Source organism: Python bivittatus, unplaced genomic scaffold (assembly GCF_059951505.1).
Source record: "Python bivittatus isolate LINGU-HERP-01145 unplaced genomic scaffold, Pbiv_v1 ctg000980_np1212, whole genome shotgun sequence".
In the NCBI taxonomy this organism is placed as follows: domain Eukaryota; kingdom Metazoa; phylum Chordata; class Lepidosauria; order Squamata; family Pythonidae; genus Python; species Python bivittatus.
Genome location: NW_028277125.1, coordinates 8185025 through 8200933, shown reverse-complemented (window position 1 = coordinate 8200933; position 15909 = coordinate 8185025). Strand labels below are relative to the sequence as shown.

General features: G+C 42.5%; 1 protein-coding gene and 1 long non-coding RNA gene across 3 annotated transcripts in view; one reads left to right on the top strand and one right to left on the bottom strand.

Moving 5' to 3' along the window:
• Positions 1-15909, top strand: part of LOC112543217 (uncharacterized) — a 38296-nt gene that overhangs the window by 13934 nt on the left and 8453 nt on the right. Inside the window, exon 5 of the long non-coding RNA XR_015794387.1 lies at positions 30-132. This is a non-coding gene — a long non-coding RNA (uncharacterized LOC112543217). The remainder of the gene's footprint in view (positions 1-29; positions 133-15909) is intronic.
• Positions 13230-15909, bottom strand: part of LOC112542793 (T-kininogen 1-like) — a 33191-nt gene continuing 30511 nt past the window's right edge. For both annotated transcript variants that reach the window (XM_088132033.1, XM_088132034.1), the window contains exon 11: positions 13230-14288. In XM_088132033.1, the coding sequence (XP_087988159.1) occupies positions 13794-14288 (495 nt within the window). In that variant the 3' untranslated portion in view covers positions 13230-13793. The remainder of the gene's footprint in view (positions 14289-15909) is intronic.

Genomic DNA, 15909 nt, shown 5'->3' with positions numbered 1-15909 from the left:
CAAGTAGCACAAATCCATTTCTTTTTCAGATTTGTCTCTTTTCCAAGGAAGATGGAGATGTATGTCTTTTATCGTCCTATGGCTCTACAATTTCTGATAGATTTTGGTCTTTGGAGGATTGTTCTTGGCACAGTAAGAAATACCTTTGCTTTCATAATCAGTTATCCGCTGCAGCCTTGTCATTTGAGTCTTCCCAGAGAGCAGCATGTGTGGCAGCCAGGAGATGGTGTTGCTTGAACAACAGGGACTGCTATTGAGAATTTGTGTTAGATTGCAAAAAATTCTAGACCCCTTGATTTTGTTGGGTGCATCCTTGCTGTTCTGAGTCATAAAAAACAGTCTCAGCATCTCTCCCTGCTCCCCTTTGAAAAACCGAAATTCATTGGTAAGAGTGTGGTATAATGGTGGAAGACGTGGGTGTCAGCAAGGAGGGGGAAAGGGGGTGAATTGTATGTGCCTGATGATGAGGTGTGATGTACTGTAAGTGCATTTGCTGTGGCCTTTGCAAGATGATACCACGTGTGTCTTCGTTTTGACATCATTACAGTTTGCGTGGATGCTACTGGTTGAAGGACAGGATGGGGGACACCCAAGTTCACTCTCAGCCATGGAAGCTCATTTTTTATTTATTTATACACATATATACATGTTTGAAGATTTTAATTACAGTAATAAAAACTAATACAAACTAAACTCAGAGAAAGGAAAGTAAAACAGTAAAAACTGCAAAGAAAGAAAAAGAAAAAGGGGAAGAGTGAAATGAAGAAAAAGAAATGTATAAAGAAGTGACTTTCAGTTTTCATCACAAGTATAAAGAAGTTTGATAGCTCTTTGCCCCCAATAAGGTTACAAACAGATAACCTCTTCTTCTATAACCATCCCTTATCTATAAGCAAATCCACAAGACATCAACTTTTCAATCTTGGTATCAGCAAAAAGTCCACAAAGGGTTGCCAGAATTTCATAAAAACGTCTTATTTTAAATTTTATCAAATAAACCAACTTATATTCCTTTTACTTCTGAAAATCTTAATCTTCAATTCATTCGAATATCGTTGTAGGATTTTATTTCTCTTCAATTCTTCTTTGTCCCATCAAATAGGTTTCTTCAAGGCTTGAACAAGCCTCTTTTATAAATCCAATAAAAAGACATCCAGGTCATTCTTCTGGTTTATTATTTGCATTTCTCCTTTAATTTTTAAAACTTCAGCCAGCTTCTTTTGTATATCCTTATCCAGGTCATTCTCTTGGCCTGTCACTTGTATTTCCATTTTAAATGCTTTCTCTGTCTTGTAATCCACACTTTTTTTAATCCAATATTTCTGATTCTACTATTTCTGCATCAAGCAAGATTTGTTTCACATCTGTCATTCCGTCATTAACATCCTTTAGACATAGTCTATCATAGAAGCAGACATCATTACTGATATTGTTGATACTCTGGCTACTAATTTCTGGCCCCATTCTTCAAAAATCTTTAATATTTCAACTGTTACAGTGTTTTGTGTCATTTTATAAATCCCAAACCTAATCAAAACCAAAGGCAAGATTTTTTATTTCTTTTTGCCTGGAATCTTTAGTCCCCTCTAGTGTCCAATTTAAATAATAAAGCTCTAATCTCTGTTATGACTTACAGTAGACAAAATAATTTTGGTTCCCACGAAAAGCTGTTTATTTTATATAGTTAGTTCCAAAATCTTATAGTAAAAGTTTCAATATTCCAGATTTGTCTGGAGCCTTAATTCGTTTATAACTTTCTTGGTTCAAAATATTATTTCGCTTTTTGTCATTTATTTCAAATTCTGTAAGTTCTTATAGTTAATTTTTCTTTTGTTCAGAAATGAGGATAGACTCACCAGGTGGTTTTTCAAACTTCTTGTTCCGAAGATCTTTAATAGCTTTAAGATAGTTAGATATGCAATTTCCAAAAGTGATTAGATGTGAGTTTACCAAACTTAGTGTCCTTTAAAAGGCTAGGCTGTGGTTGTGAGCTTGATGATTGAACCCTTTGTCTCCTGGCACTCAAACCCGCAGAAGGCTACTGTCTGGAGCACATGTAGGCGATCTCCTGTCCTCTCCTTGTCTGGGGTTCCAAAGAACTAATCTGTTGCCAGTTCCTTAGTCTTTGCCACTGTTGTCATCTCTGCACTTCCCAGAGATAATGTTTAGCTCACCATCCCTCCACTGGAAATCAGCCATGGAAGCTCAGTGAGTGTTTTTGAACCAGTTGGGTTCTCTCAGTCCTACCTACCTCACAGGATGGTGCTTGTGGGGAAAAAATGGGAGCTCTTGAAGAAAAGGAAGGATACAAATATAAATCCAAAGAGTGAGTAAGTAAATGAAGACAGGGTGGTTCATTCACACAAAGGAAAAAGCTCCACTGGATTAGATCTGCATGAACTTGATTTAGCAGCTCTAACCAGGCATTGTTGGCCTGCTGTGTAAAGTGTACAAACCAGGCTCTTCTGGATCTGCCATTTTGGAGGATACTGTTGCTATTTTGGGTGGGGCCATGGTTGTTTGGATTCTGTTTATGGACTGTATGCCACCAACTCCCTTGTTTATGGATGAGATACTGAATTTTTTTTGAGGGAACTGCAATCTGCTGCCAGGGTATGGGCGTGAGACAGCATTGATCGCGCTTTTGGATGACCTCTGGTGGGAGCAGGATGGAGGTGGTGCATCCATCCTTGCTCTTCTTGACCTCTCAGCACCCTTTGATACCATCAATCATGGTATCCTTCTGGACTGGCTTTGGGAGTGGGGGTGGGTGGCACTGTGTTGTGCTGATTCTCCTCTTTCCTCTGGGGTCAGTTCCAATCAGTGTTGATAGGGAGGGAGAGGACTGCCCATAGCCCTTACTTTGTGGGATGCTGCAGGACTCAGGCCTCTCTACCCTCTTATTTAACGTCGACATGAGGCCGCTGGGTGAGGTGATCTGATGGTTTGGAGTGAGGTATCATCAGTATGCTTTATATCTCCACCCCACCCTGCCTGAGTGATGCTGTGGATGTTCTGTCCCAGTGCCTGGAGGCTGTAGGGGCCTGGACGGGGTGCAATGGGCTTCGACTCAACCCAAGCAAGACTGAGTGGCTTTGGGTACTTGGGCCTTCCAGTATCAAGGTTTTTCCATCTTTGGTCCTGGATGGGATGGCACTGCCTCAGACGGACCCAGTGGGCAATCTGGGGGTCCTCTTGGACTCACGGCTCCTGCTGGAAGAGCAGGTGGTAGCCGTGGCTAAGAGGGCTTTTGCGCATCTTCAGGTTGTGTGCCATTTGCACCCATTCCTGGACCGGGAGGCTCTGCTTACTATCACTCATACCCCTGTCTGGCTACTGCAATGAGCTCTACATGGGGCTGCCCTCGAAGAGCATTTGGAAGCTTCAGCTGGTGCAGAATGCAGCTGCAAGGGTTGTAAATGGGGTTAGTTATTCGGCACATGTAACACCACTGCTTCATGGGCTGCATTGGTTGCCAGTGTGTTTCTGGGTGCAATTCAAGGTGCTGGTTGTCATCTTTAAAGCCCGTCAGCCAAGGATTGTCAGCTGGCGGGGAGCAAGAGATGCGCCTGACCCTGCTGGCTTTTCGTAAGGCCTTGAAGACCTGATTATGTGCCCAGGCCTGGGGTCCCGAGTGTGTGAAGGGCCCCGTTTCCTGGTTATGCTAACACCCATAGATTATAACATTTCTCAGCTGCTTTATGAATTTAATGTTATTTTTTGTATTGTGTTTTTAATTGGTTGAATTGATTTTATGATTGTTCGCCACCCAGAGTCACTTGTTTGAGATGGGCAGTTATACAAATTGAATAAATAAAGAAATCTTATGCAAAATGCTGCAGATAAAAACTTAGCAACTCTGTTGGTGATGGTGGAGTTCTCATCTCTGACTAGGAACAAACATATTGTTTTTAATTATTTTCATTGCTTTAGAATTCTTCGCCACCCAAAGTCACTTGGTTGAGATGGGCGGCTCTAGAAATTAATTAATTAAAAATAAATAAAACTGCCTCTTCCTCATAACAGATGTGTTTTTTGTTAGGATGTGGTAAAACTATGTCCATGTGTAAGTTAGCATAAAAAGAGCAGTGGGAAAATACGTGTGATAGGATCTTGGATTCATGTTCGCTCAGTGAGTGAAGAACCTATTCTTTGCATGCAAAAGGCTTCACATCTGACATCTTCCTGCAAGGTTGGGCAAATCACCTTTTTGAAACACCTGAGAGCCATGGCTATCTAGTGGAGATTGTATATGGAGGTTAATGAACCAATGCCCTGATTTGGTACATCTCCCTATCTTTCTAATGACTGTGGGTGGTATCACAGAATATTTTTTGAACCAATGCCAGCTAAACCATTCCTGCTGGACATGTCTCTCTCCCATCAGGTGCCTTTTGGATGGGTCTGAATTCCTATGAGCTCCAACCAGTACCGTGTAGAGAGCACCAGGTTTGAGAAGGCTGTGCAGAATCCCATTCTGGCACTTAGAGCTGAACTAGACATTAAAGTATCATTAAATTAACCTACCTTTTAAAAGAGGAAAACTCTGTCTAGATGGACAGTGAAGATGGCTACCAGGTTTGGGGAAGGGGGGGGGAGTCATTAACTCTTTCCCCACCTGATGTTTCCTGTTTGAAGTCAGTGAGTAGAGTAGAAATATTTATACAATCATTTGGATCTTAATTGGAGGAAAATCTTTGGATGGATGGATGCAGTTTAGAAAGGAGAAGTGGTAGATGTGGAAAGGATCAAGTCAACAACTCCCCTCCCCTCTGATCATTATAGATGCTGTGCAAGTTGAAACCAGCTTTTCAGAAGGATGTCTATTATGCAATTCTGAGCTTTTTCCCTGATGGCATCCTTAATAGTCCACTGATTTCATTTGTGGCTTGGCTGCAACTATGGTTCCAGCTGCTGCAATTTTTAACACCAATGTCTATGCCATGTTTAATAAAGAGCAGTTCAAAGGAAGACCAAGGCTTGATCTGAAACAAGATCGTCACATAGACTATAAGCTAGCAAGAAATGCCTAACAAAAATTCTTCTCTCCTCTGGTTGTTAAAGATTTTTTTAACTGTTTACCACTGCAAGTAAATTTTAGTGCATTTCCTTGATAAGTCTAGGTGAGCATTGTGGGGGAAATAGGCCCTTTTTCTGTCCTGTAGAAAATAGCTTGTAGTAGGAACCCTCCCTGGAACTGGATCTATTTAATATTGGCAGTGTGCAAACAAGCCCCCCCTTTTTTTTTTTTGGTATATTAAAGGCAGCGTGTGAACGTGAGGGAATTGAGGGGAAATGCTGCCCCAGAAGAACTGTTGCCATAGTGCTGTTATAGAAAGCCGGGGGGGGGGGGGGAATCAGGCAGGTTCCTCTGCTTGTAGAAGCTCTATATAAGACAAAGGCGTAATGAAAACTCGAAAGCAGCATTGACGCATCCGACAGAAAACCTCTGACCTTGCTGCTGTCTAAAAAAGGAAAACATGCATGGAGAGAAAGAGAGGAGCAGATTTTCAGCTGGGCTGAAGAGTGGCAGAAGATTGCTGCCCCGCCCCCCCAACCCTCCTGCTCAGTAGGGAAAATATTGCAATGAATAAAAAAGCCACTTTTATGATCCTTTCCAGGAGCTCCCTGCTCCTGCTGCAGAAGCCGTCATGTTAGCAAAGCTGAAACTGAAATCTGGCTGTTGGGAGGGCGGTTGAAATGGGGAAGGTATTCAGTGCAGGGTGCCTGGCCAGCACTAAGGAAAATGAGAAAGTATTGCTAAATATACATGGGCTGACTTCATCTGGCGAACCTGAGCACTTGGGGAGAATTTGTTCGCAATTGCCAGCTCGTGTCCTTTGTGCTTCCCAAAACGGATTGAGGTGGCCTGTGAGCATTGGGGGAAAAAAGGTCATTCTTGAGTCAAATCAAAGTTCTAGCTAGTCTGGCTGTTTGGTTTCACACATCGGATGCTGCTTCTAGGAAGCCCACTGCCCAGAGTTGTGAAGGCGCAGAATCTGTGAGCCATAGTTGCGGGCCCTAACCGCAACTTGCATTTTTAGCATTAAATATTTTGAACGCCTGCCTCCCCAAATTTTTTCCACAGTGATGGAGCACTGGAGTGAAATCTTGCAGTCTGTTTTAAGCAGAAGGAAACTAGAATCGTTTTTTATTTTTGGGGGGGGGGGAGTGAGTGAGAGAAAAGTTAAATAACATAGCAGGGCACATTGTGCGTTTATTTACTCTGCTATAGGTGGACTAGAATCTTGCAGACCAGAGTGATCTGACAATCTCCCCAAGTGCTGCAGAAGCTTCTGTTTCTGCTGACATTTCTGGGCATGCCTGTGTCTTTTTTCCCTTCTGCTGCTCCACATAGCCAGTTGTCCGGTCTCACCCTTTCTTTGGCAGACCTTTGGCAACAGCACAGTTTTGGCACTGGCGCTCCCTAGCGGGCATGAGCATGGAACAAAGCAGAGATCCCCCCCCCCCCCCGACCAAGCATCCTGACTCTGGGAAATATTTTTGCATCAGCTTGTTTTTGTTGTGGGATCCTGGTGACTTCCAGTGATTTCTGGGTCAAACTGTAGACAAGGAACATGCATTCCATTCATCCAGTGCTTTCCAGGCCAACTGACTTTTGCTGTGCAACCTAGAACTTACCTGACGTTCTTCCTAGAGCAGCACTTTCAGAGGAAGCATATTTGAGTGAGTAGGCTGTTGTCAGCCCTTCAAGGTAGTCTGTACAAGAAACCAAAACCATGAGTACTAACACTACATTTATTGTAAGGTTACAATAACAGAACCTTGCAATTCTTAAAGCCCCTTCCCCTTCCTTTACTGTCCAGAGTACTAGGGAGGGTCCCTTCTGAAGCGCTTTCCACACCCCATTCCTTCTGTGGGTTGAGATATCTCTTGTCTGACTGTTGCCTAGGCTGCTTCTCCTCCTCCTGTATCCCAAGGATACTCTCATAGTCCATTACATCTGTTGAAAGGAGCAGCACCTCACTTACCTTAGCTGATCTCAGAAGACTAGGTAGGGCCAGATCTGATTAGTACATGAAGAGACCTCTAGATAGTCTGAAGGCTGTAGGCTAGATTCAGAGGTTGGGGAGGTGGGGAGGGAAATCCCCGAAAGAAGGCAATAGTAAGCTACTTTGGTGCTGCTGCCAAGAAGATTACCTAGCTATGTCCATTTAGTCACCAAGGGTCAAGACTGATCTGAAGGAGACTTTCCCTTTCCTGTATATTGAAAATTACAGCCACGCATCGTCTACAGACCTAATTTCTCTAACTTTGCATAGTCGACTGCATTCAGCATTAGGAGTCTCACTATACATAAGTTGCAAGAATGCTAAGCATAAGGCATTGAGCTGTGCCAGAGAAAAGTCTCTCTTCAATCTGTGGCATTGCTAGAGCTGCAGAAAGAAAGCTTCTGCCCTCCCTTCTATACTTTTGGGTGCTCCAGCTCTGGCTTCTTTTCCCTTCATCCCCCACTCCCCCATAAGAAAAACCATATTTTTATTTCTCCCTTCCTGAGCAGTAGAAGTGGGGCTTTGTCTTTTTCTTAATTTTTCCAAAGGTGCTACAAGGAAGGGGAAGAAAATGAATATACAGGAAAGGATCTCTACTGAATTTTTTGCTATTGTGGTTTTGGTAAGGTACGGATTTGAGATTGCTCTGGGCTTCTGGGCCCTGGATCTATGCCTGATGCTGTAGTCCTTGTGCCACCACTGCTTCTAATTGAGGAACTTGGGTAAGCTTTGGAAGTTCTCTGCATACAGTTTGAAAATGGCTGCAGTGCAGAAGATGACAGACTTTGATCCATGTTTCTGCCTGCAGATGCCAGGAGACTGCCTTCCTTGCTCTGAGAAGCCATAAAATGGATGTATTATTCCCACATCCCTTCTGCAAGCTGCATCATAAGCAATTGGATTAGCAACCTTATGGGGTTCTGCAAAATCTGCAAGTTGAGAGCATGGCCTCTCAAATCTACTAGTTTGTCACCCTGAGAATTGGGAGTTTTTATTTGTAGGTGACAAATGTCTAGTTCTTGGATGACACAAAGAAATGTGAGGTTAGGAGGGGGCACTTTCACCAGAACCACCTGGCCATTTTAGGATCATATGCTGAGATTTCAGGGTGAGCAAAGAATGCTTCACGCAATGTTTCTAATTATCAGCTCTACTATAGGAAGGAAAATCAGTAGTTCTTATGGATTAGCTTTTCTGTTTTTTCTTCTACATTGCAGTACAACACAATGTCAGCAGGTTTTAGTTTCTGCTATAGTTTGTGGAAAAAGGAAGGAGGAGGGAAACTTTAGTAACTATTCCAAAAAAAAAGGTGTAGTGAAAATTATACAATATTTTAGGCAGACTTTCCCAATACTACCTACTTAGATAAAAATTGATGGGGTGAATGAAAATCTTCTTGAACTGACTTTCTGATCTCAACAAGGCCATGTGAGTTGGCCTGAGGATGACATGGAGCACTGAAAAAAGGCAGTTTCACCTTTAGGTTCAGGGAAGTTTGCGCACGACAGTTTATTGTAATGCAAATTGTGGGATTTTTTGAGATCAGTGAAACGGGCTACTGGGATCAGGCAACCCCTAGTCCGTTATTCAGAGGAGAGGGGCATATTTTATTATGGACCACATCTTGATAGCAGAGCACATGCTTTGCATGGCAAAGTTGTGGGCTGATCTCAACAAGACAGAATTGTGGTGGGGTCGAGGCCTTTTGAATCCAGAGATGGCCCAAGGATTGTGTTCTCCAGTTCAGAGCTAGTCTGCAACCCACACTTTCAGCTCCTACTGGAATAGGAGGTAGAAGCTGTGCCCAGAAGAGCCTCTGTACAATTACTCCTAGTGCCCCAGTTGCATCCTTTCTTGCATCAGGAGGCATTGTGTACTGTAGAGTCATTCATGCCCTTGTTAATTCATGGTTGGATTACTGCAGCTCAAACTACATGGGGATGCCCTTGAAGACCACTCAGAAGCTTAAAGTGGTACAACATGCAGCTGTCCAGATACTTGTGGGAGCATCTAGATTCACCTATGTAATGTCTACTTGGGGTGTTGCACTGGTTACCAGTCAATTTCTGGGTGCAGTTCACAGTGCTAGTTATCACCTTTAAAGTCTTTCATGGCTCCAGACCTGGATATCTTCAAGACCTCTTGCTCTGAAATGAATCTACCCATCCAGTGACACCAGGGAGAGAAGAAATGTTAATGGATCTGTCACCGAGGGAGTTTCATCTTCAGGATCCCATAATTGGGCCTTTTCAGTGATGGCCCTCCTGTGGAACAACTCACCCTCATCCATCCAGGCTGCTTCCTCTGTGTTGGATCTTCACAGGGCTGTAAAAATCTGGTTATTTCATAAAGCCTTGGGGGATGCTAGTTTGGGCTTGACCTTGGAGGATGGCATCTTTATGTATTGTTTTTGGTTTCTTTTCTTTTTTAATTTTAGTGTGTTGTCTTTTTCCTTCTATGTTGCTCTGAGACAGGAATGGAGCAGCACAGAACATTTAGTAATAGATAATGACACTAAATAAGGACCAGGATCCAAACCAGCCATCTCAAAAGGGACACGAAAGCCTCCTTTTCCTGGGCATCTGGAGAACTTTCTCAGCCAGATGAAACAATGCAAGATTACATGGACAGCATTTTACAAAGTATCACATGGAGACTGTACCTTTCTGGATGCAGTAGAGTTATATTTTTCTTGTAAGGCCTAGGACCTGTGTTTTCCATAACACAGTACTAATGGAATCTACTGTTTCCCCCACAAAAAGATTCACTTGATAAAGTAGCTTTTCTTGACAGCCTGGAGATCTGCGGCCTATTATTTTCATAATATACCACAGTTTTTAATAACGTTTCTGGCACTGACAGGAAAAAAATACTATTGAAATACGATGTATGGAAAAGTGGCCCATTGTTTTTGCCTATTTTTTTTTCTTGTGGTGTCTGGGGTGTGTGTGTGTGTCAGAACATCTGTATGAGGCTGATCAGAGCATGTTGATTGTTTCTGTTTCTATTTAGGAAAGTACAATAGAGGAGAGCGGTAGGAGGAAAAAATTAGGGCAGAGGTTTTCAAACATTCAGCTCCCTAAAATGGCAAGTGACTTTGTGTGACCTTCTGCATGAGATCATAATGATCCCATTGGTGTTAGGGTCAGGCAAAAAAAAAAAAAAAGCCACTTTTAGTAACTAAATTTGAATCTGCATATCCCAGGAGTTCTCAAACTTTGTGGTACTGAGCCCCATCCTAGTTTGCAAACCCCTGGGACAGGAAGCATACACTTAGTCCTCACTTAACAATGGCAATTGGGGTCAGAAATTCCATTGCTAAGCGACATGGTCGTAAAGTGCGGTGTCACATAACCACTTAGCCGTGGAAATTTGGCACTTTTGGTTGCCATCGTTAAGTGAACCACTGTAGGTCATTTGCAACTTCCTGCTGGCTTCCTCATTGACTTTGCTTGTAGGAAGCCAGCAAAGAAGGTCGCAAATGGGGATCATGTGACCGTCATAAATATGAGGACTGGTTGTAACTACCACTCGTTCAGTGCTGTGATAAGTTCGAACGATTGCTGAACAAGTGGTCGTTAAACAATGACCACCTTTACTTCAGGGAAAAAACACTCTCTAAACCAGACCAGGCCTTCCATTGCTTCATGATCATTCCCTGATAGCAGATGACCCTTATTCTGGTTTATGTCAAGATAGAAGAGAAGTTGGAAGTTTCGGCAGCACATTTTTACACTGGCACGTGCATACTTTCCTTCTAGCTCCCACCCAGATGAATATCATTTTAATGCTGCCATGTGGGCAGGGTTATCTGTGGGGAGTGGGGGGGTCAAAAAGTCAAGATGGTAATTAATGATTGAAGCCATGGCTCTTCCTGAGGTGCACTGCATGCCTGATGCATGTAAAAAAGGGACAGGTTTCAAGCATGGCTGCATTCTTGAGTTTTTGACATCACCCTTCCCCTCTCCCACAGATACAATTGCACATGTAAGAGTTCTTGAAGTGTTTGCTTTGAGGGTCTAGAATTGTGCTTCAGTTAGAGATGTAGATATTTGTTCAGTTTGCATATGAATCAATCAAATAAATAAATATGAAACTTACTAGCTTTCACATTTTTGAACCAGTATATGAACTAAATGCCATATGAAAATTGCAATTTGTCAATTTTTTCAGTGCAAAATAGGAAAATCTATATGGAAGTGTGTGTGTGTGTGTGTGTGTGTGTGTGTGTTCAGGAAAATAATGTATACGTGTGGGTTATATTAGGGAAAATAATTTTAAAAACTGCCTATTAGAGCCAAACTGTGGACTTTGTATATTTGGAAACTGGTGCACCAAAATACATCCACATTTTAATGAGGACTTTTTATAAATATCCTCAAGTTATACATATCAAACTTGACAGATCTGCTGATGCAGGGTTTCTGTTAGCTTTTCCTGCCTTAATGTTTCTTGGAGGCTTGGAATGTGAGCCTAGGTCAATAACTGACCGTGCCAGTGTTACGAAAAAAAAATCTGCAGGGAGGGCCGATCTTTTCTTTTTCAAATCTCCGCGCCATGTATCACCTGAAACAAAGAACGGTGTCCTCAAATGGAGCCTTTTGAGGTTTACATCTGAGGTGGTCCCGTATAATCGTGCCAACCAGCTAGAGTGGCCTATCGTTTGACCAAGTTGTGGAGTGATAACTTTCAGTCATTCTCTGCATAAACCCTTTTCTGAGAGCTAGCAAAAGCAGGCGGGCTGACTGATAGCAAGAAAGGAGGATTCTGGAATGCAAGCAGCTTAACTGCCACCTAATGGCAAAACTGAAGAAACCACAAGCACAGAAGCATCTTCTGGGTGCCTGGCATTCTGATCGTAAAGTGACCGCCACCGAGTGGCTGTAGATTTGTTTCTTCAGGCTATAACACTCATCGCTCTCAGTCAGCAGGACAGCTCAAAAGAGAAAGTGGAACTTGCCACGTAAAACAGGATCTTGTAAACAAGCTTACTGAAGACTTTTATAAACAGCAACAAGAAAATAGATTACTAGTGGGAAAAAGGCATGATTGTGGGAGAAGGCTAATCGCCAGAGTGTCTGTGTTGATAATGGAGGAGTGGAAACCCTTTTGCCAGCAACTGTCATAAAAATGCAGTCCACTTTTATTAGGGTAGCAATTTGTCTTCCCTGTTCCAAAAGGGATGCGAGGAAGACCAACAAAGGGAGCCACAGGGCCTTCCCTGCTGATGGGAGGAAAGAGGCAATGCACCAGGAGGGATAGGAGATTAGGGCCTTGTTTGCAGCTCTGCCAGCCCCCTGCCCTGAATGAGGGGCTCCCTCAGTGCCTCACTTTAAGATCTCGGGAACCTCGTAACCTGTTTTTGCTCCTCCCGAGATTCCTGGGCTTGATACATTTTAAATGTTCAAGAAAGAGAAGTGCCATGTCCTCCGTGCGCTCTGGTGGATTTTGCAAAGCACAGACAGAAGGGAATTTTCATGCTAGCTGAGAATTCTGGGGCTTGAGTCCCAAACAAACGGGGGGTACCAGACAGAAAGTTCTTGAGAGAGATGACCATTCTTTTTTGGCACTTGATGGGCAAGAATGACAACAAAATCACCAGCTCTGCCTTTTGCTACGAATTATCTCTAAGACCCTGTGTTTTGCCCTTATAATTAATTGGTTGCTTTTTGCTAGGCCTTTACGCAGCTCTGGTGGCCAATCCTGGCTTTTATCTGTAGTACCTGCCACGGACATGTGTGCAGGGCTTGCACAGGCCAGGTAATCTCATAGGGGGCCCTTGGAGAGTCTTACTTATTGGCCCCCCATTCCTTTTGGGATGAATTGGTGGAGAGCTGTTCTAAACTGAAATTGGGTCCATCAAGTGCAAAGTCTTCCCACCATCAGAAAAGAGAAAAGCCTGCTTAGATAAATCGTGGAAAACACTGTAACCACCTAGAGTTGCTGGGAATCATGTGGTATATAAATTTTAATAATACTATAATAATAATGTGGTGTAAGACTACAAGACAGGGATTTAAGGAAGGACATCCAGTTGGGTTTCTTAGCTGGGGCATGCATGGATATGTCTAAGCTTGGAGTTTTCAAGACATCATGGTGGGGCACCTTCATTTTGAGAAGTTAACTGCTCATGAATTTGGGCTCTGAGGCCATAAGTTTGGTTAAGCCTTCAGTGACTTTTCTGATATTTCAAATGAAGCAAGTTTAGCCCTCCAGTGCTTTGATACTTGTCTTTTATTTGTGATAGCCAAGGAAGGGTGTGCAATCAAATGTACGGCATGCCAGTAGTAGAAAGAGTGGACTAATTAATACAATTGTACTGATGAATTGAATATGCAGTTACTACAAATTTGTCACAAAATAATCATTGCAATCAGGTATAGGACAGTAGCTCACATTTAAAATTCCACCCAAACTGACTGCGGAGAAACATAATTTACCCATTTGAGGCTCTCTAGACATGCAAAGGCCCCTTTCTCTTCCAGGGAATATTTTTTTCTCCGGGGCTGAATGCAGGCCACACTGGTTCTGCAAGTTTGCTGCAGAAGGCAGTTGTGCATGTTGCTTACTGGCTGAGCTGACTGAATTAAATTTCTAGTTTGACTGTTTGCCAACTACTGTACCTTGCAAAGACATTAAGAAGCTAGGCAGGCTGATGCTGCAGGCCTAACTTGGCTGCAACTGTATTTAAGTATTATGTTTATATGCAGTTGGAAATCCCAAGAACGTCATCATTTCGAGTGGTAGAGCATTCTGGTGAAATAACTCACTTTTTTTTTTTTAATTCTTGAGCGCATCCAAAAGATCAAAATCTTTAAAGAGGTTATCTTGAGGCTCTGGATCTCTTTTAGGTTTCCATGGTGATCCAGGACATTTTGGTGGTTCTGGAAGATCTGGCAGGTGATCTAAGAAAGGGAGGAAATCCATAGGGTTGCCGTGTGTTGGTGAGACATCAGAAAACCCAACACTTTCTTTATGTGGACTTCTACTAGTAACCTCCTGCTTCAGAAAAGGTTTTGAAGTAGGCAGTTGACTTGGAGTTTGAACAGGTGGTAGAGCTTTAGCTTCTTCAGAAGAACTCTCTGTTGGCTTTTTATGCCCATGTCCGTGGCCCCGTCTATGTCCATGGGCGTTGCCACGGCCCCGCCTGTTTTCATGAGTATGGGGTCCTCTAGGATCAGGATAGAATTCTTCCACAGCTCTTGTTCTGATTTGAGTAGAGGTTCTGGATGCCCCTCGGAAAGGGGTGAAACCTGGAGGTGCCCGAAAACTGAACTGAAATGTAATTTAGTTATGAGGAATTCTCAAAACAATGTATTTATTTAAATGCATTTAACATATTTTATCCCACATTTCCACTTTAACAAAGAACTAACGTACTGTAATTATATATCAGCCAGTTCTCTTAGCTCTATCAGCACAGCTGTCTTCCAAAGCACCTTTCTAGTTTTGAGGGCCTAACCACACTATAAACTCAGTCTCCCTCCTTAGACAAGGATTCACTGAATTATGGTTTTATGAGAATGGGATTCCAAATCTTGTCAGTTCCCAGAATTCTTGGGAGGGATGTCACAATGACTGTATAACTGGAATAATTTTTTTGTCTGACTCAATATTTTGTTGCTTGAAGTTAAGTTAAGTTAACTGCCACCCTCCCATTCCACCTAAAAAATCCTTCTGAGCACTAGGTGGGCAACTTTTTTTATTACCAGAGCAGCACTTTTTGCTTTTCAGGGCAATAAGACTTGCTGTGAGATAAGATAAAGCAAAGTGGGCAGGGTTTTTTAAAGGATGTAGTCTGGCATTCCCTGGTTTAAAGAGTAATAGTTGAGTTGTGCTTTAATGCTGCCAAGAAGAGAGTGTCCACAGTGTCTCTGAAAACTACAGGTAGTCCTCGCTTAACGACCATTCATTTAACGACAGTTCAAAGTTATAATGGCCTTGGAAAAAGTGCTTTATGACCTGTACTTGCACTTATGACCATTGCAAAGTGTCGCACCACCCCTGCGGACACATGATTGTGATTTGCAACCTTTTTACGATGGTCATTAAGTGAATCACTGCAGTTGTTAAGTGAATTCTGGCAAAAAAACATCCATTGGGGAACCTGGATTTGCTTAACACCCACGGTGATTTGCTTAATGACCATCATAAAAAATGTTGCAAATCGCAATCATGTGACCACAGGTGTGGTGCAACAGTTTGCGACGGTCGTAAGTGCAAGTACAGGTAGTAAAGCACTTTTTCCAAGGCTGTTGTAACTTTGTACTGTCGTTAAATGAATGGTTTTCTGTTTGGTTTTCTGTTTTCTGTCTTGTTAGCCACCCAAAGTCACATGAGTGGCCTTATAAATTCTTTAAATCCGTAAATAAATCTTGAAAAAGTGAAGCCAGGTTGGACCTTGTTAATACCCAGGAAATCCCAACTGTCAACTAGATGGACAGTGAAAAACACCTCTTGGAACAATGGAATAACAAAGAATGTCCATGTTATTGCAAAGAACATGAGTCAGGCTACTTTTTAAAAAGTACTACTTTTTAGGAGTACTACTTTTTAAAAAAGGTTTTCAAAGAAGAACATCTTATTGGGTTCAAACAGCAAAGGATCTGGGGTTCCTGCTTCCCTATGCCACAGACAAACCCTGTTAAACTTCTTGCCATTCCCCCTTTTCCCTCTGCTTCTTCTGACAGGATTTTCTTCATTTTCTTCCTTATATCCTTTGCAGACTCTGGGCCTGCTGTTAGGAATATGTGAGGTTATTGGTCCATTTTTGTGCAGCATCTAATGCACCTTAGTGAAGATGCTTTTCAAATAGAGTTTCCAGGGACTTCCATGAAGATTGCCAAACCTTTTCAAGATAGGTGAGGTAGAACATGTGCTGTTTGAAGGAACTGCA